Source organism: Ochotona curzoniae, unplaced genomic scaffold (assembly GCF_017591425.1).
Source record: "Ochotona curzoniae isolate NIBS_2020 unplaced genomic scaffold, NIBS_Ocur_1.0 contig_78, whole genome shotgun sequence".
Taxonomy (NCBI): Eukaryota; Metazoa; Chordata; class Mammalia; order Lagomorpha; family Ochotonidae; genus Ochotona; species Ochotona curzoniae.
Window position 1 is genome coordinate 4,797,904 of NW_024466559.1, and position 27,263 is coordinate 4,825,166.

Genomic DNA, 27,263 nt, shown 5'->3' on the forward strand with positions numbered 1-27,263 from the left:
GCCAGCCAGGATCCCGCGGTGGACTGGACTGCGGTCGTTTGTGCATATTGTACATGTCCATGTAATTTAAAAGAAAATCAGATGTTTCTCAAGGCAATCAATTGCGTTTTGTTATTTATCTATTTATTCCGTTCAGTTGACGCGATAGATGCTCTTTTTTTTTAATATATCTCTATATGTTATATAATTTATCTTGATTTCGGAAATATATGCAATAGCTCATGACTTCCCCTTTCTTCCCACCCCACCCTGTCCAGCACCTTCTGCACCAGACCCTTGTGTAACTGGAAGAACGCTCGCGCCTATTTATTGCCAGATTTGGTTTATTTCTAAGGCTTGTTAATAAATGGTATTTAAGCCTTGTTTTTAAAGTGACTTGTTTAGGTCGGGGGGGGGGGCAGAGAATTTGCTGTGTGTTTAAAAGGTCTTGTAAATACTGGCTGCACCCCAGACCCACACAAAGCCTGAGTTCCGAGTGTGCGCCCCTCTTCTACCTGGCACCAGTGTGTTTTCAGCCCTGCTGTACCAAAAGAGGAAGGAAAGAAAAAATGGAAGGAAGGAAGGAAGGAAAAAAGAAAGAAAGAAAGAAAGAAAGAGAAATGGTGGCAAACAGGTTCCTGGGGTGGTGTTTGTCACGGAGGAAACTAAGATTCACAGACCGGATGTGTAACTTTTTCTGTTTGTTTACCCAAGGTCACCCTACCCAAGCACCTGTGTGCAGGTGGATTGGCGGCGGTAGTGTCCGGTGAGGCTGGGGGTGCTGCTTACCTGCGGAGGGGAGGGTCGTGGTGATTCTTCTCACTTGGGAGCAAGGGTCTCCCAGGAGCGTCCCTTCCGCAAAGAATGAGGCTGAGGGAAATCTCCTCCGTAGGTTCTCTCAGGTCAGATGCTCCTTCTCTGGTGCACCTGGGTCGGGTCTGAAACGAACACCATTTTGCCTTGGGAAACCATCTGGAGGGGCTGGGGCGGTAAGGACGCAGCAAGTCCAGGCTCTCTTGGCCGCCCCTGGCACACCTGGCCTGAGGGACCGGAACCCGGGCGCAAGGCTGCAAGGGGTCTGGGGGGAACGCAGCGGCGCTGTGCTGCTGTGCCTCATAGCTGCCTTCCGCGCGGCAGAGGCCGGGCCAAAGCAAACCAAGTGCGCCTCCGTGATCAGACAAGGTGGAATTGCAAGTCGTTCTGAACAGCCTCGGGCCCCGCCGAGAACAATACGTCTGCAGCATGCTAATTGCTTTAACCTCGTTTCAGACCTACCGAGGGGTTCCCCCGCGCTGCGGGTGCCGTGGACCTCGGCCAAGAGCAATTAAAAGCGGAGCCTAGATCCGGACCCCCGCAACGCGGCCGGCCCGACGCGCGCAGGAGATTCCGGGTCTCCAGGCTCCCGGAGGTGGCAGGGTGGGGTAGGGAGTAACAGAAAGTCTTCCTCAGCCGCGGATCCTCTTGCCCTGGTACGCCTTGTTTCCCCACCTCTGCTATCCCTGACAACCTCCCTCCCCTTGGAAAGATGGTTTCCCCCGGAGAATAATCCGAGGAAGAGAGAAAATCATCGGATTTCGCCCAGTATTATTAGGGCCTCGTTAGCCAGGACAGGGGCTTTAGCACAACGCTGCGATCAGGCATGTAATCTCATTACGCTCATTAGAAAGTCAAGTGTTACTGCTGGCTTCAGCTGGATCCCAAGTTGTGGGCGGATCTCCCGGGTTGTGTATTGATTTTATTATTATCCTTATTGTTATTGTTACTGTATTTTGGCTGTGTAAACCTGTGCTTCCTGTTTCATTGCCCTCATAGGTCCCATCGCAGCAACTGTGATGGCGTGGCACCTTGCATTTTGTGTGTCACTTCCCCTTCCCTCCCAATCAATGCCTCAACACATCCTTCAGTGCAAGCCCACGAAGCGGAAGACCCGGACTCAGCATGCAAAGGGCAGGGTCCCTATCTTGTCAGTCTGCCGTCCTGACTTGGCAAGTCTTTTTAAAACACGACCTTCAAAGAAGCTGACAGCTTCTTTTTTATTTACTCATAATCCATTCATCCTAGTGTAGCAATTCTTCCCTCTCCCCCCAAAAGGGACAGTGAAAGCAAAACAAATAAGTTCAGAGTTTGTTAGACTTCGGAGGGCGATGGTCCAAGCTGGGCTGGGTGAGGGAGTGGCTTTCTGAGGGGCAGTGCCAGGCTGGAGGGTCTGTGGTCAGCCTGGGGCAACTCTGCCCAGACATTGCTTACTGCTTGGCACTGGAAGGATCACATGGCAGGGCCAGCTGGAATGATGGATAGTCAGGGGTTCTTCTAAGTGGAAGCTCTTCTTGCCCCCCCCCTTGCTCCCCAAGACATGGATATGGATAACAAATAATAAGGTACAATCCAACTGCTGTGTGTCTCTGGCCAGTACTGTTCTTTAGAACGGTCTGGGGGGGCCTCCACCCCTCCTTCCTGCTGAAAGCCCAGCCCAGGACCACCACCAGAGAGGAGAGAGGTAGACGTTTGCCCTTGGCCGTCTTTCTTCACTTAACATAAGAAAGAAGCTGCAGTCCCCAATGCTGGGTTGCCCCGGGTGGTGGAGCTGGCTAAGTTACTTTCCCATTGGTCCAAGCCTCACCACCAGCAGCTGGTGGTGAGGTAGGAGGGGGAAGGGAAAAGAGAGTGAGTCTTGGAGATCCAGTCTTCCAAGAGCAGGTGGATGTGGGGTGCCCTCCCCTCAACAACTCACCCCTTTCTTGCCAGCCTATTCTGTGGGTCTCCATCCCAGGTTGCAGTGCCAGGCTGCCTTCTTCCAGCTCTGCTGGGTTAAAGCACACCTCTCTCTCCTCCAGCCCCACCCCTCCTTTTTTTTTTTTTTTTAACATTTCAAGCAGGCATGGGGGTCAGTCAGATCCTCTTGTCATTGCCCTCATAGGTATGAGTCCCAACAACAATGTTCAGAGGTCCGGTGCCCTGGGCACCATTCTCCTCCCCCTTTTGCTTTTAACCAAGTGAAACAAGGTGACTCCAGACACTGGGAGAAAGAGGAGAAGGAGGGATTCCCCACAGATGAGAGGGAGAGCCACAGTGCTTTGCACCCCTCTCAACTAGGTGGCCCAAGCAAATGGAGTCCCCTCTCTTGCCTGGGATGGAGGATCCTGGGATGCCAGGATCCCTTGGACCTCCCCCTAGAAAGTGGCATCCCAAGAGCTCCCTGCATCCTGCAGGGCAGAAAAGAGACAGGTGGGAGGGAGAGGTGTGGCTCTAGCTGGAGCCTGGGCGGCAGAAGGATACACTCGCCCCTGCCCCTCCTCCCCCGGGCTTGGAAGGCCTGTGAAACTGGCTGCTGGGGCTTCCCAAGACTGCTCATCTGCCAGCAAGCACCAGGATTAACGTCCCTGCATGGAGAGGGTGTGAAACCTCTTAAACCCGTAAACTCATCCCATTTCCATTAATGGGCTTGGGCGGTGGCACCGAGTACCAGCTGCCAGGTTGAACAAACACCAGTTGAGTGCACTCTCTGGTGAAGCTCTCGGGGCGGGGGGGAGTTGTCTAAGAGCCCTGGCCCTCCCTCTCACCCTCCCCTCCTCACTGCCTTTCCCAACAAACGGCATGTGGGAAGAAGGGCCCTAAATAATTCCACTTTTTTTTTTTTTGAGATCTGGAACCATGGGGAGGAGCCGATTCCCACGACGGTGGCCAACAGGTGTTGGGATTTGGCCCAGGGACATGGGGGAAGCCCACAGGGGGAGAGGCAAGGCGACCCTCGGGGAGGCTGGCTGCTCCTGAGCTTTACAGGCAATGGGAGCTGCAGACAATTGCAATGATATCTTTATTGCTAGGTTCATGTCCTGGGCTATAACATATCAATCCCTGTCGTGGCTCTCTCGGATGCACCTGGTATTTCAAACTCGTTCTTTTTTGTGTGTGTGCTCCTGGGTCCTGGGTTGCAGCTGCCCATGACAAGCAAAGAGAAGAGAGAGGCCCTTACAGTGTCTCCAAGACGTGTTGGCATGGTCTGCCTGTCTTTAATGTACCATTAACTATTGTCTTTGCACAATATGGGAACTGTAAAGCATGACATGTGTTATAATAAAACACATTCTCAATGATACACTTGGACTTGAGGCTGGGGTGAGGCAAACAAACAGGCCCAAACCTTGTTTTGTCTCCCTCTGCCCAGCCTACTGGCAATTAAACTCCATACCCCTGCGTCCCCCCTCCCTCCCCTCCTGATCAACCAATTAAATTTTATGTCTCCTAATTTTTCACATAGGAAAAAAAAAGTCTCCATGCTAGCCCCTAAAGACATTGATTTTCTTGCTATCACCTGGCGCTCAGACCTTAGCTCCATTTATCAAGAAGGGGGACCCTGAGCCTTGCACACAGCGACTCTGTTACCATAAGGCTCTCTCCATCCCGGCCTATTGTTTTCCCTTGTTAATAACTCATTACCAGGATTTAACAAATCAACCATTACATATGTTTTGTGTCTCCATATTTTGATCCGTCCGATTAAGCAGATGTTACGATTGAAAATTGCAAAGTACAAGGCTCCTCTCGTATGAAAGAAAAGGGCAGCCTCCAACAACGAGCTAACAATGAGATCCAGAAGATCTTCAGAAAAACATTTACCACCAATAAACAGACTCCAACCTGCTCCATTTCAACCATTGTGTGCTTTGGGGGGAATAATTAAGTTTAATAGGAATAGGTCTACAGAGTTTTCAATGCCAGGACCACAGGTGCGGCGTGGCATGATGAATGATTGGCCTGATTTTTGCCAAGCTCAAGAGCTCTTCTCGTGGACTTTCAAGCAGATAGAAAATATTGTCATTTCTTTTAATTCACAGCATTACTTTCAAGCCGAACAAAGGCCGGGGCCCGGGGCTGGGGGGTGTGGGAGGCGGGGGAGGGGCTGGGCTGTAATGAAGCGTTTGGAAGGCGGAGGTGCAGCTCGAGGAGGCTGTGGCGGCGGCGGAGCGCGCGGCTGCGTTTTGTGCGCAAGTGACTCCTGTGCCACACACAAAGGGCTTCCCTCTCCCCCACCTTCTGCCGTCTTTCAGCCCTCGGGCGCCTGCCGAGCTGACTCCCGGGAACTCCGGGGGGCTCCTGGCCGCATCCCCAGGGCAACCCAGTCAGTGGGGTTGGCGCCGCCGCCTAGGCAAACCTCGCCAAACTTTCCCCAAACTCCACAGCCCGAGGAGAGAAGCCCTGGCCAGAGGCGCGCATGCGCCCCGCCTGCTACTTGGCTTTCCCAGAGCTGGGGAGAGCCGGAGTGGAGTCGGGCGAGTGTCCCTGGAGGTTCGCCTAGCCCCTAGCTCTCCCGGGCAGTCGAGACTCGGGGGCTGTCTGCCCTCCCTCGAGGCTGAAAGGGGCTACCTCCGCGCCAGGCTCTCCGCAGTCCTCTATCTTTGCGCATGGATGTCTCCAGGAGGGGTTCCGGCAGCGCCGAGCAAAAAGGCCAAGGAACGGCCCAGAGAAGGCCTGCCTCCTGGACCCGCGGCTTCATCTAAGCAGGCCCTGGGCCACCACGCCCTGGGCTCGGGCGGAAAGTCCCTGGGCGGCTGCCTGCTGGGGTTCCTGTGGCTGGAGGCGCAGCCTGTGGAGAGCTCATGTTTGTCTCTGGGTAAACGCGCCAGCGCCGCTGGCCGCGGCTGCCCTGAGTACGCAGGACTTAAGCCGATCCCCGCTCTTGGAAACTACCCCCCGGAGGGCCGTCCGTGCTTCTTGGCGAGTCTTGGCTGCAGGCTTATCCCCACAGCTCCACCCCTGACCCCTTCCCTGGCTGGTGGGCACCTGTGCCAAATAACCTGTTGCGCTTACTTCTTTTTGGAGAGGCACTGGCATTTTGCTTGAGACGGGCTGTGCGGCGACTCCCGGGTCTCCGGGAAGGAGTGCGAGGGTTCTGCACTATAAGAGGAGCCCCCTTCTCAACTCCTGGGGCGCGCGGTAGGTTTCACCCCCAAGCCTTTATCCTGGGGGCCCGGGGTCTCCCGGGTACAACTCCCTCCACCTTGACCACTCTCAGGATTTCTCTTTGCACTTTGGGGTGGTAGGATTAGACAAAAAGATGGGGACCAGAGACAGGGCACGGGCTAATTAAATCCACACTTTTCTCCTCCTGGCCTCCCTACCCACCTCCTGCCCTAGCCAATTGGAAATCTTGGGTCCGCACCTCTTTCCTCCCTCCCACCGCCCCTAGATCCAGCAAGGGCGCTGATGGACTTTGCTGCTTATGTTCACACCCCCACTCCGCCCCCGTTTTAATAGGCGCTGACACGTGGGCGTTCTCACTCTCAAAGCAAACTTTTATTTTCTAGTGACTTCTAGTTTCACCATTTCTCTTGGGCAGCTGCAGGGGACGGAGCCATAAGCTCTTTACATGCAACAGTATCTGACTCCCCCGTTTCTGCAGTGCAAGCCTGGGGATTTGGACTGTGGCAATGGAAGTGTAGCCAGGCAATGCTTCTAGAAGGGGTTTTATAATGCAAGTCCAGTTGGGCAAGTATTGGTATTTGTATAAAAAAGAAAAAAAAAACTGGTATGAGCGCAACTCCTCTCCCTGGGGCCACTGGCTAAATAAAGTTTTAGGAAGGAGCCACTTGTATGGGAAGGATGCCAGCCTGCAGCCCCATGCCTGGCACCTAGGGCATTTAATTAAGCCCTGGAGCTCCCCAACCAGTAACTGGCAAACAGAAGCCAATGTGTGACTTCTTGGAGCTGTGACTGGGAAGTTTTTCCTTACGTGCTGGCTGCCTGCTTTCTGTTGGAGTGGGGACTGCTCAGTAGACCCCAGGAACCACAGGGCCATCCCTCCCCTGGCTCTCCCCCCACCCCCAGCTCCCCGTGCCCCTTTCATCCAGGGCTTGAATTGCTTGCTGTCAACTTTCCGGGAGATAGAAAGCCGAGGGGGCCTGAGAACGGGAGGGTGGCTTGACAAGTCTTGGAAATCCGTATATTTTGCAGGTGTAGAGTGTGCCTAATAACCATGGCTAGAGCGTGCTCCCCGGTGTCGAGGGTATGACAGGGACAGCTGGCTCAGTCTGCAGTGTGAAAAACACCCCCTCGGTGGACCAAACACAGCGACAGTGACCCTTCTGCAGGGGGACCAGGGGTGCGCCTTTGACTGAATTAGCCATAAAGGCGTCTTGCTATGACTTTTGTTCTCCGCCAAAGCAGAGAAGTATTGCACTTAATATGGGAGGTGCTGTTCACAGCTTTTCCGTGCCCCTTAAGAAATATCACGGTGCTGATTTACTGGCCCTCTGGCGGGGGTGGGGTGGGGTGGGGTGGGGAGAATAGACCGGGAGGACAGAGAAGGAGGAGGGGAGGAGGAGGCAGACTTGGTGAGCTGAGTGGCCCGTTGACTGTTTCCAAAGATCTCTCTCTCTGGGCGGCAGCAAATTTATCAATCTTTTCATCTGACAATACTTTGAAATATATCATTGTCATCCGGAGTTGTGTGATAGATTATCTGCAGGCACACCAGTCTTTTCCAAGGTCAAGTTGAAGATTCTTGTTTGCTGTTTAAACCGGGTGGTTTCAGAGCTCAGAACAATGCCGGCCTGTTAACATTTTCACTTGTTCTCATGGAGCTTTCAAAAGCCAAGTTTTCCTATGGACGGGTGGATTCTTAGCTCACTGCGTGCAACAAGAGGGCCACAGGCAATGGGGTTGTGTCTCTGGACCTTACAGATTCCTGAGAAATGAAGCTATCTTTCCCTTCTCCCCAAGTGTCTCCTAATTTTTCTCTGCATGCCACATGCAGCTCCTTCAGCTTTCTTCCAGCGGAGGAAACTGCCAAGGCAGTGGCCTGGAGCAGAAAAGCGGAGGAACTGTGTCCACTTCCGCATAACCCTGGACACTTTAAAAAATAATAAAGTCAACTTCTAAATCATCAGGTTTTAGAAATGCATTTGTTTTTGATGTTAAGGCTGTGGGTGAAGGAAGGCTGGTTTCACAGTTTCCTCTATCCTATGATGATTGATATCCTTTTTTTTTATTATTATTCAACTAACTTTTATTTACCTTGCAATAATGTTTGGGACCCATGTGATAAATTACAGATATGCAAATCTCTTTGAATGGTGCTGTGAGTGTGTCTAGCGGGAGCTGAATAACTGCTTGCAGCTCAGTCTGTGCGCGCTCAGGACCCCAGGGAGTTGATCAAAGCACCCATTCTCTTTCATCCCCGGTATTCTCCTCCAAACTATTTCGATACAATATGTTTCCATGATGCACTTAATGCGCTCAGGACATAGAACTCATTACAACCTAGCTAGTTCTGCCGACCTCTTTGTTCCTCCGCAGAAAGTCAAAGAAAAAAGGAAAAGCGTTGCCAGTTGCCAGCTTTCTGAAATGCTAAAGCATGCGTAATTTTTCACCAGGTCTCGTCTTGATATCCTCAAAAGACAAACTATGAAACCGGCCTCAGCCTTTTTGGCATTAATTACACTGCTGTCCAGCCGATCTGTTTTTCCTATTATATGCATTTCTCAGCGGGGATTTTTTTTTTTTTGCAAGACTAATGCAGCTGCAAGTTAAACTATGAATGCATTTTTATCGCTATGGAAAAGAAAATAGGTGAAAAGGCTGCAAAACCTACAAGGCTGTTCAAAGACTTGGTGGTTTACAGACTTGGGGCGGGGTTGGCTAGGGGGTGGTGTTGGTGGCTGCAACTTGTCTGAACGTGAAAATGGACTGGGGGCCACGCAAGTTTCCACTATACCCAGCGTTCCGCGAAGAGACTTCTTTGTGCCCGCTGGAATTCAATGTTGGTGCCTGGCTGCATCTCAAGGTTTAAAAAATCACCAGTTAAAATTCTGAAAGCAAGCAGTGCGCAGTGCGCAACATGCCATGGGAAGGCTGCTTCCAAAGAAATCCCGGTTTCGTGGTGAGGAGAATGGCAGCGAGAATATAAATTTTATTTCATTTCCTCTTGTTTCTTGCGGGGTTGATTGGTTGGTGGAAATGGCTGGGAGCCAGTTCTGGGAAAGGTTCCAGACCTGACTGCGATTAACCCTCTCTGGGGAGACTCTGTTGGAAACCAGCTCACCAGCAATTGCCATCAATCTACTTACTAATTAAGCCGATTCATCTCTAAAGGAGGAAAAATTCCTTTCTTTAGCCAAACTGATGGGAGGAAATTTGAAAGAAGCGCCAAACTGTGTCACTGTAATTCAGTCCAGGACTGCTTGAACAAGGTGTTGATATATAGCAGCGGGTGCGGAACAAGTTTCTAGGGCAACCCCCTGCTCTGGAGTCGGTGGCACGGAACGCGCGGCACAGGAAGCGCCAATAACGCTACCCGGCGCTGTGCCACCCCCACGCACTTGCGTTCAACCTTAGTCCTGTCTCTCCAATTAAATCGTTTCCCTTTTACGCACACACACTTCGCCTCCTCCGGCTTTCCTTCCCCATCCCCTCACCCCCCATCAGCTTTACGTGACAGCGCCGCCACTGGACACATTTTTCGAGACTTGAGTATGGTTTTAGGAGTTTCTGAGGCAGTGCCGATCCCGAATTTGATGACACAGCATCTGGCCCGTGGTCCTGGGGGACGGAAAGCAATCACCGGTGGTGGAACATTACGCACGGAAGGAAAGCCAACCTGGTCTTCCAGGAACCGGGATCTGCTGGTTCCAGAATGTTCACACCACGTGGATCTGGGTCCTCCTACTTGCCAGGACTTTCTTTTGGATGCTGTCGGGGACAGCGCGCCCCTGGGAGCTGAGTGTTAAAACTTCTAGGCGGTGAAACATACGAAATCCCCTCGCGCCACTTTCCCAGCTCACCTTCACAGGCGAGAGGGACAAGCATCGGCTTGACTTGGGGGAAGGAGTACGCAGACACAGCGGGGAGAGATGGTTGGGGGTGCCAAACAACTTTAATGCCTCGAACTTTTTCAGAGATGTCCCTTGCTCCTCTGGTCCTAGGCGCCCGCGGAGCGCCCTGAGGCGTAGGGCAGGCATCCCACTACAGGGGTGCACACTCTCCTCGGGCAGTCCGACGCCCTGGGGATGTTTCCATCGCCTAGAAGGCGCACCACCCCCCCCCCCGCCAGCGTCCCATCCGTCATTCTTTGTCCTCTTCCGTCAAGGGCTTCTCCTGGGGCGCGGATAACCTCTTCAAGGGCTCCTTCAGGCTGCCCGACATCCTCCCTAAAGGTGAAGAAAGAAGCAGTCACGAACTTGGTTTGACTGACTTTTCCATCAACCTCTGTCCACACTCCATCCCACCCCCGCCCCCACTCTGCTAGGAGCTGTTGGTCTGGGCGCCAGCCGGTCAACCCTCCTCTTGGGAACACTTCCTGCTTCTCCGGTTGCCTGTGACCAAGGCCAGGAAATGACCTTCCGCTGAGAATCAGGAGCCCATGATCAGAGAATGAAATAAATGGAGAGGGGAGAGGAGAGTTTGTGTGTGGGTCCAGGGACTTGTCTCTGAAATGTACAGAGGACCCACAAGTCCAATGCCATCTTCCCTCTAGGGGGAAGCAGGACAATCACCAGCAATGGGTGGAGGGAGGAGGGTGCCTGCTCCTCCAGGCCGGACTCCCTGCCCTGGGCGGGCTCCATTGCCTGGGGTATATAGATGGTGAGAACTTTGGCAGGTCTGAGGTGGGAAAACCACAGCATGGACGAGATGTTCCTGCTTGCAAGTCCCACAAAGGACCTTTGGAAGGTCAGGAGCCTGGAGAAGACCATAGAAACTTGGGAGCCCTTCAAGTGTCCCAGTTGTCCCCCCCCCCCCCCCCCATGAAAACTCAGAGGAAGGGAGGGTCAGACGGGGGGGGGTGTACCCTTGAGTCTGTCTGGATGTCTCTGCAGTGGAAGGCTCACAGGCGAAGCTTTCCCAAGGTGAACTTTTCTTGTTCAAATTAGAATTCTTCCAAGCAAACATCCAGATGTACCCTTTGCCCACGTTGGGTGGAGAGGTGGGGGCTCTGAGGATTTCTCGGAAGTGTGGAAAGGAAATTATTTTCCCGAACCTGTAGATGCCCCCCTTTGTTTCCTCCCAACCCACAGCCCAGCAGGTGGCTGCCTTAAATGTTTCTGAACTTGAAACAGGTACCTACAGCTCTTACGTTTCAGCTTACAGGTAGGTGGGTTTCTGGGCAGAGTCTCCATTGCCCAGAGAGGTTTTGGTCATAAAATGTTGAAGGGATGAGGGCAACCGGGTGGAATTCTGTATGTTCACCAACATTTCAGTTTCACCATGAGACATCGGCAGGCGAGGCATTTATTTACCCAGAGATGGGTTAACCCGGGGGGTGGGGGGGGTGGAAGTAGGAATCCTCTGCTGGGGCAACTCGTGGACAAAGATTGTTTGGCACTTCATACATGGAGCCAGGGACAGACTATGTTCAATCCTCAGAACTCAAAGCATGTTGTTTTTCCTTGATTCTCCAAACACACACACACACACACACACACACACACACACACTGTAAAGTTAAAAAGAAATCATAATGTGCTAAAATCCTTAGTGTGTTTAGGCTGAGTCTGCGATGATAATTTAAAAAAAAAAAAGGATGTAAATATCCTTAAGCAGACTAATGACATTTCACAGGTAATGCAATTTGGAAAGAAACACTTCCCTGTTTTCTTTTCCAACAATGTGCATTTTTGTAAACTGCTATAAATTGCAATTCAAAAGCCCTGAGCTCGCCATCCCCAATCATTTTTTATACTGATCAAATGAATGCAGATACTCCCACTTGGGAGGGGCGACATGACGGCACTTCTAAACAGGTCAAGGACCTTTCACAGACCCTAAGGCAGTGGGAGGGAGCTCTTTGCTAAACCGTGTAACCAAATCAAAGCAGTGGTTACCCCTTTTCAAAACCATTGGAATGAGTTGCACAATGCCATTCACATAGCAGCACAGAACCTGAAAGGATGGTCATCCAATGGAGATTTCTTTCCTTTTGTTTAAACTCGCAGAGCTCAAAAAGTAATACTTGAAACAATCCCACTTGGTATGGCCAAAAAAATAAAATAAATCATAAACAAGAAATGTGCAGTTTCCTTCGGTCACTTTCCATCACGGGGCATAGCTGTGGCTGCCTGCTTGTCTGTGTATACACACACACACACACACACACACACACACATATATATGCACAGGCGTGTGTGCGTGTGCGTGTGTGTGTGTGTTGGAGATGTTGCTTTGTTCAAGAACTTAGTCACAAAGACACAACATGGCTGCCCTGGAGGTGACCCATTGCTTTCAAGTTGCTGGAACACATCAGAATTTCCATTGTGCAGGTTGATTAATTGAAACTGATAAGTTACCATGGATAAAGATTGTTTTTCTGTTTAATGTGGTGGGCCTGATTTGGTAAATGCCTCATTCATGTAGCTGTGCAGTGCAGCATATGGGCAGGAGCCTTTAGGATCACAAACATACACAATGCATTATGCTCCTATGGGCGCAGCCAAAAGGCCTTTTCTATTTTACCGACAAGGTTTCATTGAAAAAAAAAAAATTCCAGTTAAAGAGTCACTGGGAACATGAAGTGGTTTTGTTTTGTTTTGTTTTGTTTTTGTTTTGTTTTTTTTAACGTTGACTCCTGGTTTCTGGCTCTGAATTTTTTCATGTGATTTAAATGATATAATTTTAAATATATATTTTTATAAGAAACAATTACATAGCAAAATGATCCCTTTATCCTTGGCCACTGGAGATAAAGCAGAGTTTAGCTGACGTGTTAGCAGACCCAGGCAGAGAAGGCACCATGACCTAAAGCCACCCTGTGTGCCATTCTGTTGATAAAGTTGCCACAGAAGTTTCTTCCAGGCAACGCTCGAGATAACCTCCGCTGCTCACATTAGCACGCAACTCTAAGGAGATTGGTGAAAAAAAATGGGACAACTCCTGCTGCCTTCTTTTTCTCCCCTTAAATGAATGAAATCAAAGACAACGCTTTAAAATTAACTGGGGCTAACTATCACTTGAAAAGGCAATCAATGTATTCTTTTGGGGGGAGGGGTCAAAACCTAATTACTTAACTGTCTCTGCTTTTGGAAGGGCTATGTGATGTTCAAAGAGTGAATTACCAAAAGCCCATCCACATTGACCAATAAAAGGAAGACAGCTAGATATAAGTATATATTTTGGGTAATGATGCTCTAGGGAGACTTTTATTATATATATTTTTAATGTATGTTGCCCCTTCGATCCAGCGGGGTGGGAAGGATTAGGGTATCAACAACATCAACAACAAAAAAGACATGCTAATGAGTTTAAGAACTGACTTTGCGGACCCATCAAAGAGTTACCATAGCCAGCCTTTAATGTCTCAGCAAAGAAACGAATTCTCTGGTCATTCACATCCCTGAAACAGTTCAAGTTCACCCAACATTTCTCAGTTTAATGAGATGGGCGATCTCAGTTCAGCTCTTCTGGGGAGTAATAAAGCACATTGGTCACAGCTGACCACAGCTAGTACGTGTTTTATAAAGGCCTGGGTGTCCACTGGAAAGCTAATCGGGACACCGTCACTTGTAAAATTCCCACTCCGTATTGGGGAGTGATCATCTGTATCTAATTTTTTTAAAAAGAAAAATTTACTCTCGCTTTCACTCTTCTGGGGCCAATTTCTTTTCTGAACCCTGAATACGGATCGTTGGTGAAACAGCACCAAATAGCTTTGGTATGTGTGTCACAAAAACCCATCTCTTTGTAGGACATAACAAATTACGCGATGTTCGCAGATGCACTTCACATTGTGTCTTTTGTGAGAAAAACCAAGGCTCCGCTCCATCCCCCACCCCACTCCACCCTCTGGGATGGGAGACTGGGGCTCTTCAGCCCAGGCGAAATTAAATACACTGGATGGGAGGCTTGGCTTGGTCCGGTTGCTTCCAAAAGGGGCTTCCGTGGGACTTTTGCGCCCCCCCTGGGAGTTGTGTAAGTTGTCGTTGAGTTTTGCAAACCATGTCTTGAAGTCACAGCAGGTCTACAGAATACAGCCCTCGCTGCCCCTGGAACTCCCCCTTGCCTTGGAGATACTGAGGGGGAAAGGCTGGCGCCACCCAATCGCAGCCTTAAAAATCTACCTGTTGAAAATAAAGTCTTTGTGCTTATATTCTGATTTTTTATTATTCTTAAAGGAAAGGAGGTGGGGTTGGCATTGCGGTGCAGTGGATTAAGCCACCAGCCTGTGATGCCAGCATCCCATATGGGCACCATTTCAAGTCCCAGGTTCTCCACTTCTGATCCAGTTCCCTGCTAATGCACCTGGGAAGCCAGCGGAAGATGGCACATGTATTTGTACTCACGTGGAGCACCTGGAAAGAAACTCCTGACACGTGGCTTCAGTCCATCCCAACCCCAGCCTTTATGGTTACTGAGGCAGTGAACCGGAAGATGCAAGATCTCTCTCTCTCTCTCTCTCTCACACACACACACACACACACACACACACACACACACACACACACTCTCTCTCTCTCTCACTTGACCTTTCAAGTAAAAAAGTTGTTTTTAAAGGGCTGGTGTTGTGGCATAGCCACCACCACCTGCCGTGCCGGTATCCCATATGGGTGGCTAGCTCCTGTCCAGCTGCTCCATTTCCAATCCAGCTCCCTGCTGATGTACTTTAAAAAGCAACAAATGATGGTCCAAAACTTTGGGCCCCTGTGTCCATGTGGAAGCCTGGAGGAAGCGCCAGCCTCCTGGCTTCAGACCAGTTCAGCTCTGGCTGTTGAGGCCACCTGGGGAGTGAATCAGTGGATAGAAGACCTCTCTCTCTCTGTAAATCTGCTTTTCCAATAAATGTCATGTATGAAAGGGCAGGGGCAGGATGAAAGAAGTTTTTCATAGAGAAAGCTGAGGCAGAATCATGGTGTCTGCAGACATGGTAAAGAAAGGTTTATTTATTTTCATTCGAAAGGCAGATTTTACGGAGGAGAAACAGAAAGATCTTCCATCGTCGATTCACTCCTCAGATGGTTGAAGTGGCTGGAGCTGAGCAGATCCAAAGCCAGGTGCCAGGAGCTTCATCTGGGTCTCTCACGTGGGAGCAGGATCCCAAGGACTTGAGCCATCCTCTGCTGCTCTTAAAGGCTATAAAGTAGGAACTCAGATTGGAAATGGAGGAGCCAGGAGTAGAGCCAGCATCCATATGGCATGTGGTGCTTGCAGGTGGAGGATTGTTCAGCCACTGCATCAGGCCCAACATGCATCCCTGCTATGCGCCTGCTTAGGTTTCTCCTCTCAACAGAAATGATGATGCTTGTCTCACTCCCTGCCGTCTCACACCCACTCACTGTGAAATCCCGTCCCCCTCTCTCTACAAAACTGCTCTCATACATTTCACAAGGAACTCTTTAATTTCTGAATCGAGTGAACACTTGCCTCCTTCAGTAAGCAGCAAGGATGGAAGATTTTTCCCAGAGAAGTACTCCGGGAAAGAGGAAAACTGACCTATGATTTTAGCAGTATTTGCTGCACTGGCTATCGAGTTTTAAGTTAAAAGCAAGGATGTTAGCATGCTACACTATCAGAAACGAAAAGCAGGTCAGTCATGCAGGACAGAGAGCTCAGAGAGATCTCTCCCACCATGGAGACCTGACCCACGTCAGGGGTAGGGACACAGCGGGGAAGTGGGTGGGCAGGCGCTTAGCATAGCAGCGTGGATGCTCGTTGGGACAGTGGCATCCCATATGGGAAGGCATGGGTTGGAGTCCTGACCCAAGTGGTTGGGTCCCTGTTGCTCATGTAGGAGATTCACAGGAATTCATGGCTCCTGGTTACACACGGGTCCGGCCCCAGGCATTGTGGGCCTTTAGGGGAGTGAACCTGCAGACAGCAGATCTCTCTGTTATATGTTTCGTCCTCTCTCTGACTCACAAATCAGTAAAGACAACATATATATTTTTAGTTTTAATTTTTTCAAAGCTCATTTTTTTTTACTTTCACATTTTCTTTTTTTTTTTTTTAAACCTTACCCATTTAAAATACATTTTTTTTTTTTATTGGAAAGGCAGATATACAGAGAGGAGACAGAGAAGAAGATCTTCCATCCGATGGTTCATTCCCCAGGCGGCCGCAACGGCTGGAGCTGAGCCAATCCGAAGCCAGGAGCCTCTTCTGGGTCTCCCACCTGGGTGCAGGGTCCCAAAGCTTTGGGCCTGGACTGCTTCCCCGGGCCACAGGCAGGGAGCTGGATGGGAAGCGGGGCCGTCGGGATTAGAACTGGCGTCCATATGGGATCCCAGGCGTGCAAGGCGAGGACCTTAACCACTTGCGCCGGGCCCAGAAAATACATATTTTTCATGAAAAAAGAAAAACGGAGGTGGAGGGAAGGAGGACAAATGAGGTGTCAGAACAGGCAAGCTGGACCCCAAACCAGAGCATCCTCAGAACTGAATTGTGCTTTGAGAGCACAAATTGGTAACATTCTGAGAGAACAATGTGGGATTCTCTTCATAACGTCAGAGTGGAAATTTTTCTTTTGTACAAATGCTCATATAAGGGTTAGCCGCATTGCTACCATCACTGTGAGTACCAGCTGCAGTCCCGGCTGCGCCTCTTCCAATCCACCTGCCTGCTCATGTGCCTGGGAAAGAAGCAAAACGCGCCCCCCTGGGTCTTGGGCCACCCACATGGGAGCCCTGCATAGAATTCTAGGCTCCTGCCTTGGTCCAGCCTCGGCCATCACAAGCAGCCGTTTGGGGAGTGGACCAGCAGAAGGAATGTCTTTTCTGTTTCTCCCTTTCCTAACTCTTCCAATTAAATCGTAAATTTTTAGGGGAAAGATGCTAATAAGAACAAGCCAAATTAAGACATCGAAAAATATTACTATATAAACGTTTTCAAAATAAAATTGTTTTCTATATTACATGTTGTCCATGAAGAAATGAAGCCCTTCATTAACTGCAGTGTCATGGACGGGAAGATGCAAATGCTGAAATCAGCTTTTGGGGTCACTTGTAGCTTATATCTGCATGGAATTTAATAGTAAACAAAAATGTTTCAGGGCCTGGCGCGGTAGCCTAATGACTAAACTCCTGGCCTTGCATGTGCTAGGATCCCATATGGTCACTGGTTTGTGTCCCAGCTGCTCCACTTCCCATCCAGCTCCCTGCTTGTGGCCTGGGAAAGCAGTCGAGACTGGCCCAAAGCCTTGGGACCCTGTGTTGGAGACATGGAAGAAGTTCCTGGTTGTGGATCAGTTCAGCTTTGTTTTTTTTGTTTGTTTGTTTGTTTTTTAAAGATTTATTCATTTTGATTACAAAGTCAGATATACAGAGAGGAGGAGAGACAGAGAGGAAGCTCTTCCGTCCGATGATTCACTCCCCAAGTGAGTGCAACAGCCAGTGCTGTGCCAATACGCAGCCAGGAACCAGGAAACTCTTCCAGGTCTCCCACGCAGGTGCAGGGTCGCAAAGCATTGGGCCGTCCTTGACTGCTTTCCCAGGCCACAAGCAGGGAGCTGGATGGGAAGTGGGTCTGCCGGGATTAGCGCCCATATGGGATCCCGGGCGCATTCAAGGTGAGGACTTAAGCCGCTAGGCCTCCATGCTGGGTCCTCAGCTTTGTTTTTGGGGCCACTTGGGGAGTGAAACAGCAGATGGAAGATTTTTCTCTCTGTGTCTCTCCTTCTCTCTGTAAATCTGACTTCCAATAAAAATAAATAAATTGTAAAAAAAAATTAAAAGAAAAAATAAACAAAATCCATCTTCCTATGATGAACTTTTCCCCTGATGGCTGTTGGCTTTTACAATGAGGAATTTCGGGCCTGGCGCGATGGCGCAGTGGTTAAGGTCCTCGCCTTGCTCACCCGGGATCCCATGTGGGCACCGGTTCTATCCCGGCAGCCCCTCTTCCCTTCCAGCTCCCTGCCTGTGGCCCGGGGAAAGCAGTCTGGAAGAGTCTCCTGGCTTCGGATTGGCATAGCATTGGCCGTTGCACTCACTTGGGGAGTGAATTATTGGATGGAAGATCTTCCTCGCTGTCTCCACCTTTCCAATAAAAAAAATAATAAAAATAAATCTTAAAAAAAAAGATGAGGAATTTTGATGTAAGACATTGAACTGGGGCGAGCATTTGTGGAACAACGAGCTAAACTGCAGCCTGTAATTGGCGTCTCACACTGGAACGTAGATTTGAGTCTTGGCTGCTCTGCGTTGGATTCAGCTTCCTGCTAAGGTGCCTGGGAAGGCAGCAGGCAATTGCTCAAGTGATTGGGCCCCTGCCACCCATGTCGGAGACCAGGATGGAGCCCCAGGTTTCAGCCTGGACCAGTTCCAGCTGTTGCAGCCATTTGGAGAGTGAATCAGCACAAATGGAAAAGTTATATTCTGTGTCTTTATCTTTCTCCACATTTCAAATAAATAATAATAATAAAAAAATCTCTTTTTTGAGAAAAGGTCCTTGAATTATCCAGTGACATCACAGGTTTGGGATGGGAGCCCAGTGGCATTCCCCAATACTGACACTTATCAATAGCTATCTGTCTGAATTTACTCTCTTTTTGAACTTGGGACTCCAGAACACAGAAGGCATATCAATTGGATATCTATCACATACGACGGCCTCTTGCCAAAAACTCAGCCCACTAGTTCCTGCACTGATTACACGCAGATGCTGCACAGGTGTGGCCCACACTTCCTCTCTTGTGACCACAGCTGGACAGCAGAGAGGCGCAGACCTGCCTCACGCCCTGGGGAGCTCTAAGCCCCAAGGGCGGGCCACAGCAGGATGTGTTTAGTGGCTTTTGGTAAATGCAGTATCATCTACAGGTGCTCACAGGTCAGACTCTCAGAAGAATGAAGGACATGTGAACATGCCGCAGCCTTGACCTTTTCTCTACTGAAGATGCACCGTCTTGCAAATTCCGATAATTCCAATATCTGCCTATTTGTCTCCAGGCCTGACGCTGTGTTTTTTCTTAAGATTTTATCTTTACTTCTTCTTTTTTTAAAAGATGTATTTATTTTTATTGGAAACTCACTTACACGGAGATGGAAAGAGACAGAGAGGAAGATCTTCCATCCGATGATTCACTCCCCAAGCGACCGCAATGGCTGGAGCTGAGCCAATCTGAAGCCTGGAGCCAGGAGCTACTTCTGGGTCTCCCACATGGGTACAGGGTCCCAAGGGTTTGGGCCGTCCTCTACTGCTTTCCCAGGCCACAAGCAGGGAGCGGGATGGGAAGTGGAGCTGCCATGATTAGAACCAGCGCCCATATGGGATCCTGGCGTGTTCAAGGCAAGGACTTTAGCTGCTAGGCCACTAAGTCAGACCCAAGATTTTATTTTTATTTCAAAGGTAGGTCTATAGAGAGAAAGAGAGATAGAGAGAAAGATCTTCCATCCACTGTTTAACTACCCAAATGGTGACAATGGCTAGAGCTGAGCTGATCTGAAGCCAGGAGCCTCTTCCAGGTCTCCTTTGTGGGTACAGGGCCCCAAGGACTTGGGCCATCTTCCACTGCTTTCCCAGGCCACAGCAGAGAGTTGAATAGGAAGTGGAGCGGCCAGAACATAAATTAGTGCCGATCTAGGATGTCACCACCTGGAGGTGGAGGATTAGCCAGTGGGGTCATGTGCCGGCCCTAGACATTGTCTTTGAAAGTGTGGACTCCTGGTCCTTTACATTGTCCCACACATTGCCACCCACTCTCTGCCCTACAGACAGAGCTTCCACCTGTAGTGTAGTCATCTCTCTTCTCACCGCAGTTGGCCACCCTCCTCCTCTCCCGTATCATGGAAGGAGAGAGTGAGAGGTCTCCCAAGACTTCTCAGGTCCTGAGGTCCGTGCCTCAGGTGCCGGGTGTCTGCAGAATAAATGTGCCATGAAGCAAGGACGATCCCAAAGCAAAGCTAGCGAGAACTCCCAAGCAAGCCTGAAGAATTCCCAAGTGCCATCCACAGGCTGGCATTTTGAAGCAGCGGTGCTTGCTGGCAATAAGGAAAGGAGTGGTAACCCTGATGTCTTGGCACTTCGCTTGTCACGCACTGATCAACTCCTGATGTTTTTGTGGTCATCCGTCACATGTTAATTCATAGTACATGAATATGTACTATGATATAATACACAGATATGCAGTAACAGGCTACAGGGACTCAATTTTAAACTTCATCAATACACAAATCATAGCTCATTTATCTAAGTTCCAATCAATAGTGGAATTTTTTTTAGCCTTATATTAATATTGAAAATGACAACAGATGCACCGACTCTTACTTCCAATTCAAATTTCCTTGTTTGTGGCGGTAGTGGAAATGGAAAAAAAAATTTGCAAGTTGAAGGTCTATCAAATGGTGAGTACAAAATGTGATGATTCTACTGCCCTTCCAGAGGCAACCAAGCCGCCTCTGCAGTGGCTTCCTCCCTCCGAATGCAGAGAACTCACAACACAATGTAATCTTGGTTTACACTTGAGCCGGGCCCGTGTTTCCCATACCTGTGTTTGAGCTCTCGCTTGCTGAGGGGCCACCAAAAGACGCGCACTGTGGCTTTGAGGTTTTTATCTGTGAGATTCGTGTCCAGGGGGCTCATTAGGACCGTTTCCAGAGATTACAGTGTCAACAGTGCCTAATTACTGCACTGTGAGAAAGGTCTTCTTGAGTACATAAAATTCTGCGGCCTGAGCTCAGCGCACAATGGGTAGCTCAGATCCCAATTTTATCACCGCAAAGTGGCAAACAAATTAATAATGTTACCTGCACGCTCTTGGGATAATTACTGCTGTCACACAAAAAAAAAAGGAAGAAAGAAAGAAAAAGAAAAACCACTCTGAAATTGATATTTTGCAAAGTATTGTTCCTGATCCCGTATTTCCCAATATTAACAGAGATCAATGAATCTCTTGGACTTCCTGTGTTTCCTGAATGACCCTCTGTTGCTCTCATTCGCGTTCAGTCATTTCCTGCCAGCTTCAAAAGAACGCTGCGCCTGACTGAGGCCAACACGGCTCTTGGGCACTGCGTTTACATTTCATCTCACTCTATTCCACCCTGGTGTGGGATTTTGTTTTTGCACTTAAAGCCTGACAGAAAATCAGGTGCCGAAGAAGCAAAGCAGGGCTGTCTTAGAACTAGATGATTCTCACTGCTTGGGGCTTTGCAATACTCAGGCTAGAGCTGAGGATGCAGATCTGCTCTTGGGGTTTGATTTCCTACGGCTCTGGGGCCTTCACTGCGCCCATCACTTACACCCTCGGCTCTGGGGCCTTCACTGCGCCCACCACTTACACCCTCGGCTCTGGGGCCTTCGCTGCGCCCACCACTTACACCCTCGGCTCTGGGGCCTTCACTGCGCCCACCACTTACACCCTCAGCTCTGGGGCCTTCACTGCGCCCATCACTTACACACTCCTGGGACCCTGTGACCCACATGCATGCAGCTGGGTTTCACAGTGTGCCCCTTCCCTGCGATCCCCTGCAGAGGGAATGGATGGAGACGTGTCATCCATTGAGTCTGGAGTTCACAAGACTGGAACCGTAAAGCCGCAGTCCCCGGAACCTGGGCCTGCGTCCTCTGCTTGGGCAGGTCAACGTACCTGAGGGTACTCAATGCTGAATAGTTTTGACCCCAGTACCTCTTGGGGTGTGAGCCCAGCAGCCCCACTGGGTGACCCAACTCCGGCCACATCCCAGACTTCTCAGTAATCTCACCATGGAAACAGGGAGAGTGAGAGTTCCCTACCTCCCCGGTTTGGGCAAGGACCGTCAGAGTTATAAGTGAGACTCTTGGATTATTACCTTTAACCACTACAAGCAATTATTCCTGAAAGTACGACTTGAGAAATCTGAATAGATATTTAAAATTTTTTGCACTTAGTTATTTCAAAAGATAGAGGCATTTTCGTCCCCGCCCCACCTCCTTAGTCCACTGGCTCATAATCCAGATTCCCGGGAGCCAGAAAACGAAACCTGGGTCTCCCGGGTGGGAGTCCGGGACCCAGGCACTTGAGCCAGCACCTGCTGCTCCCCTGGGTGGGCCCTAGCAGCAGGCTGGAGTCAGGAGTGGAGCCGGGACTGGAACCCAGACACTCCAACAATGGGAACCAGACCTGCAAAGTGATATTAACATTCTATTTACAAATATTCAAAACTGAGATGCCGCATAACAGTAAGTCTGTCACTCCTGGTAGGTTACAAGGGCTCCTCATCCGCATCATGTTACAGAAAGTAACAAAGATTTGTGTACTAACACCTCTGGTGCCTTTGTGCCTCAGTGACTGAAACCACCCGTCATGGGTTAAACTGTGAGGCAGAAGGGGAACTACTAAAAGCCCATGGAAAAACAGCTACAGGAAAAAGTTACTGGGTCTGGTGTTGTGGCGCAGTGGGTCAAGTTGCTACCTGCAGTGCCAGCCTCCCATTGGGTACTGGTTCAAGTTTCAGCTGCCTCACTTCTGATCTAACTTCCTGCTCATGGCCTGGAAGAAGCAATGGAGGATGGCCCAAGCGTGTGGATCTCTGCTGATTTTTTCAGGAGCCTTAGCAAGGAAACTGGATCAAAAGTAGAGTCATTGGGACTCAAACTGGTGCCCATATACAATGCAGGTGCCACAGTGTGACCCCAATTTCCTCTTGCTAAGGAGACAATTCATTATGGCCCAAACCAGGACCTTAGCAACTCAGCTTTCCTCCTGGCACTGGGCTATTTATTTATCTTAGTCAATCAGATTAACTGGAACCAATTAACTGGAAACATTGGTGAACCAGAATGAGCTCCTGAAAAATATCTTTGGAGAAGGACATGGCTGTCATGGCTGTGTTAGCATTTTAATGGGAAGAAATCTCTCCAGAGATTCTTCATGTGAAAAGTCGCGCCGAGGCCTCCTCAAAGAGACGGGTTAACATCCAGAGCGGTGAACTATGTGGTAAGCAAGCTGCAATGGCGGGCATCATACAAAAAGCCTTTCTGTTTCATTGTGCTTGCAGGGCCAAAAAAAAAAAAAAAAGTGCACTTGAGGAGGATTTACAGTAAACAGAGAGGAAGTGACTTTGAGTCCCACATTTTCAGAGCAGAGGAGAGCCAGTGGCAGTGTTTGTGTCGGCTGTGGCTGCCCTGTGTGTGCCAGGCACCCATCAAAGTTATTGGTGTTCCCTCGAGTGGAAAAAATCAAAAACCATGTTGCTTGGTTGTGGGAAGTCAATTCTGGGCGCAAGACGCTCCAGTGCATGTTTGAGGAGAGGAATGCTGTGCTTCATCAGAAGTTTTGGCTAAACGCAGACTCCACATCCATCAACCCACTCCTCTGCTTCTGTTTTAAACAATAAGTCATGAACGCAGCAAAGTGGCTCAGAAATAACTTCCCCGGGGGCGTCTGGATGGTCAATAACTCCACAGATGTAACCAGTTTTGTTTCAACGCCAGGATCTTCAAGGCTTGATAGCTTCCTTGTATGCTAGGGGGTGGATGTGAGCCATGAGTCCAGTTTGGGCATGGCTGTGAGCTGACAGCCAGCTCGGGGTGGGGGGAGAGGGCGGGCAACAGGGAGCCAGGGCAGTCGGCTGTGAGCATACCAGATCCTTCTGTGGCCAGGGCAGTCCTCTATTAGCAGATTTTTCCCTCTAAACATTTATTTATCAGAAAGACAGAATTACAGAGACACAGAAAGGGAAGTGCAGACATAGCTAGATGACAGCTGGATAATCTTCCATCTGTTGGTTCACTCCCTAAATAGCTGCAACTGCCAGAACTGGGCCCGGCAGAAGAAACCGGGAGCCAGGAACTCTGTCCCAGTCTTCCCCATGGATGGCTGGGGCTGGTGCAATTTGATTCTTTTTCTGCTGCTTTCTCAGATGCAGCAGCAGGGAGCTGGGTCCAAAGTGGAGCAACCATACGGGGTGGTAGCTTTGCCTACTACAGGACAACGCCGCCTTTCTCACTCTCTTTCAAACAAATAAATACATCTTAAAAAACAAAAAAGATGAAGTTCTAAAATAGCCGGGTATCGGGTACAGTGGTGAAGACACCACTAGGGACACTTGCATCCCAGTTTCTTGGTAATGACCACCCTTGCAAGCAGGAGGCGAAAGCCACCTAGGTGGGACCTGCCATCTACACAGGACGTTGGCTTTGACATGGCCTAACCCTTTCCATGGCAGGCTTTTAGGGAGAAAATCAGCAGCCACAGGTGACAAGCACAACCAGACCTTGCTACCCTCATGCTACTTTCTGGTCACACGGGCAGAAGGGAATCCTGTGTTCACCCTGACGGTTGGCGAAAGGGTATGGCAGCATCACCCCCAGACACCTGCGCCTCGTGGTGGGAGCCCGTGCTTCTGAGCGGGAAGTGCCTTACCTCTGGAATGCCGAGGGAAGGACATCCGTTCCTCCATGTCCAGGTATGCCACGTCTATCTGGGGGCCGACCAACAGATAGTCTTGTTAACTGAGGCTTAAAGGACACCAACTGGTCCTAACTTCCCTCACCACCCAGACCCGAGATCGTGTCATCTGTGTGAGGGCCCAGAGAGAGGGGCCGGGTCTCCTTCAGCAGCCTTCAAGCGGACTCCAGGAATCTCTCCAGCAACCTTCACCTTCACCCCTACACCACTGCCTCCAGCCCCTCTCCACTGGGCACAATTCCCTTTAAGAGGGGGAACAGCCCCAGCCTCCTGGCCTGTGCCCACACACATTGTCCTGTGCTGTTTATTGGAGGGTAACGGGACCAGTGGGGTGGGATGGTCATGTCACTCGCAGTCTTCCTGAGCGCAAACACGGGGTTCCTGGCTCCTTGAAGACGGCCACCTGCCGGCCATGATGCCTGCACTCCCAGAGCCTACCAGGTGTGGCGCGCCTAAGGCCACAGGGGACTTACCGAGGGCAGGCGGTGGTCACTGGAGCTGGGCGAGGTGTCCACCAGATTCGTCTTGGACTGGATGTACAGAGGCTTCGCTTTCTGGAAGATACGAGTGGTGTGCCCTGTGTTACAGGGAGCGAGTGGCAGCCACAGCAAATGGGGGGCATTAGTGGGCTTGCCTTCCCCTTAGGCAGCCACCAACACCAGTGGGGATGAGTAATCCTTTCCTTCTCATGGGAAGGAAACCCTGGAAGAGAAAACTCAAGAGAGTCGCCCTCCGTGTTTCTTCAGGTGCACCTTCCTACGTTGGAACCAACTACACTCAGCCCTTGGTGTCTCCAGTCTTGCTAGCCATGATCCAGCACATAGCACGTCGGAAAATGCTTGTGGTGGGAGAAGTATGGCATCTGTACTGAACAAGACTTGGTATCTTTTTTTTTTAAGCTTATTTATTTTTATTGGAAAGGCGGATATACACAGAGAGGAGGAGAGACAGAGAGGAAAGTCTTCCATTCATTGATTCACTCCCCAAGTGACTGTAACGGCCAGTACTGCGCCGATCTGAAGCCGGAAGCCGGGAACTCCTAGGGGTCTCCCACATGGGTGCAGGGTGTCAAGGCTTTGGGTTGTCCTCGACTGCTTTCCCAGGCCACTAGCAGGGAGCTGGATGGAAAGTGGGGCTGCTGGGATTAGAACCAGTGACCATATGGGATTCTGGCGGGTCCAAGGCGAGGACTTTAACCACTATACTATTGCACGGGCTCCTTCTTGGTGTCTTGTTGCTAGTCCTTAACTACTGCACTGCAGCTGCAGTTCCAATGTGTTCCCATCAAGCTGAGAATTATAATTGATAGAGGGTATCAGCAATATGCACGGTCACGTACAGGGTGGATGCAAGAGCTGGATCATTCCATGGAAGGAACTCATACATTTGTGTTTGGGCCCCTAGGGGATAGGGAGGGTTGAGTGTCCTAGGAGCTGGGCAGGTTCCCCCAGCAGCCCTGGCCACTGCAAGGTTTCGACAGTAGTGTCCCGACTCCCAAGAACTGCGGGTGGAAAGGAAAGCACCTGCTCTAGCAGCTGCACTGCAACGAGCTGTGACCAGGCAAGTGTGTGAGCGGTGGGAAGACCCTTCGGATAAACCACTGGGCTGCTCCCACGGAAGGCTGAGAGGCATGCAGGAGCACTGGGTTCTTCATGCAAGGTCTTCCCTAGCTGGCACGTCTCTCATCCCTCTACCTGTCTGTACATAGGTGTGCACAGCTGTGTGGTTGCTGGTGTTTTGCCCCTACCCCTAGACCGCCTCCCTTTTAGTCTTCTTGGAAAGCAAACTGTCTCGTTATTTCATGTGTATATTCTCTTTGCAGATGAGGGCAGATGCTTTCATTTATGTTAGTGGCGCTGTGCGAATTCCTGCTTCCTTGGATCCCAGGACCTGGTCCTCTGCCGTTTTAACAGCCCTATTATAGAGCTGCGGTGTCTTTGGGAGCGGGAGTGTTACAGTAGAACTGGCAGCATTCCTTCTTTGCGGCGGCATCATGCTCCTCTTAGGTTCCCAGTAGCAAACAGAAACCTTGTGTTGTTGTCTCCCTTCTTCCTTCATAGAGCATGGTGTAATTGACTTCTATCCATGTCACTCAAGGTCCCTGTGATCTCCGAAGCACTGCCTGAGGCCACAGTGGGCATCAGCTTCGTGTTCCCCACCTGCTCCCTGGGGTGGCCCAAGCTACCTGAGCCAGCCCCCATCTGCATCCTTCCCGGAGCTACTTAACCCCTTTCCTTGCCCTGGTTTCCACCCCCTTAACCCCCAACTCAAACTGAAAGCAACCATTCAGATCTTGTGAGGATTCTTCGCTGGGGCCTGCTTTGGGGTAAGTGGTTAAGAGGTCCCTTGGGGAAGTGGAAATCCCATGTGGGAGTACCTCAGTGCAAGTCCTCGCTTCTGGATCTAAATCCAGGCTCCACTGCTTATTCCAGCTCCCTGCTCATGCATGTCCTGGAACGCAGCGGATGTTAACCTGCATGGGTCCCTCGCACACTGCACTTAATCTAAGGATCCCTGGCTCCGGCCTGGATCAGCTCTGACTGCTTTGGCCTTTGAAGACTAAGACCAGCTGACTCGGATCTCTCAAATAAATAACATAAATAATGGTTTAAAAACAATCAAGCAGACAAACAAAAATGAGAGTTCTTGTTTGGCTAAGGCATCAAAGAATTTTCACAGATAGGGTTCCTGGGAAACCAAGGTGCTCATTCTAAATTATCTGTCCATGCATCATGACTGATTGCTGACAAAAACACAAGAGAACAGATCTAGATCTCCTAAAACTGTAGGAATCCTCAGGCATTAAATGTAAAATCGGTACATTTTGTATGTTTCAAGAAATTAAAAAGAAGCATATTGATACATGACCAGTAATCATATTTTAAAATATTACCAAATGAAATGTATTTGTGCATTTGTCTGAAATCCTAAATATAGGACTTGAAACTAAAATCATGAGATAGCTTTAACAGAATAATTATAT

General features: G+C 49.9%; 1 protein-coding gene across 1 annotated transcript in view; it reads right to left on the reverse strand.

Moving 5' to 3' along the window:
* Positions 1–10,038: 10,038 nt before the first annotated feature.
* The window catches only part of CUNH10orf67 (chromosome unknown C10orf67 homolog), a 109,131-nt gene continuing 91,906 nt past the window's right edge, over positions 10,039–27,263 (reverse strand). The window contains exons 14-16 of the mRNA XM_040992619.1: positions 24,754–24,834; positions 24,236–24,293; positions 10,039–10,124 (exon numbers count right to left, since the gene is read on the reverse strand). Coding sequence (XP_040848553.1) covers positions 10,039–10,124; positions 24,236–24,293; positions 24,754–24,834 — 225 coding nt within the window. The remainder of the gene's footprint in view (positions 10,125–24,235; positions 24,294–24,753; positions 24,835–27,263) is intronic.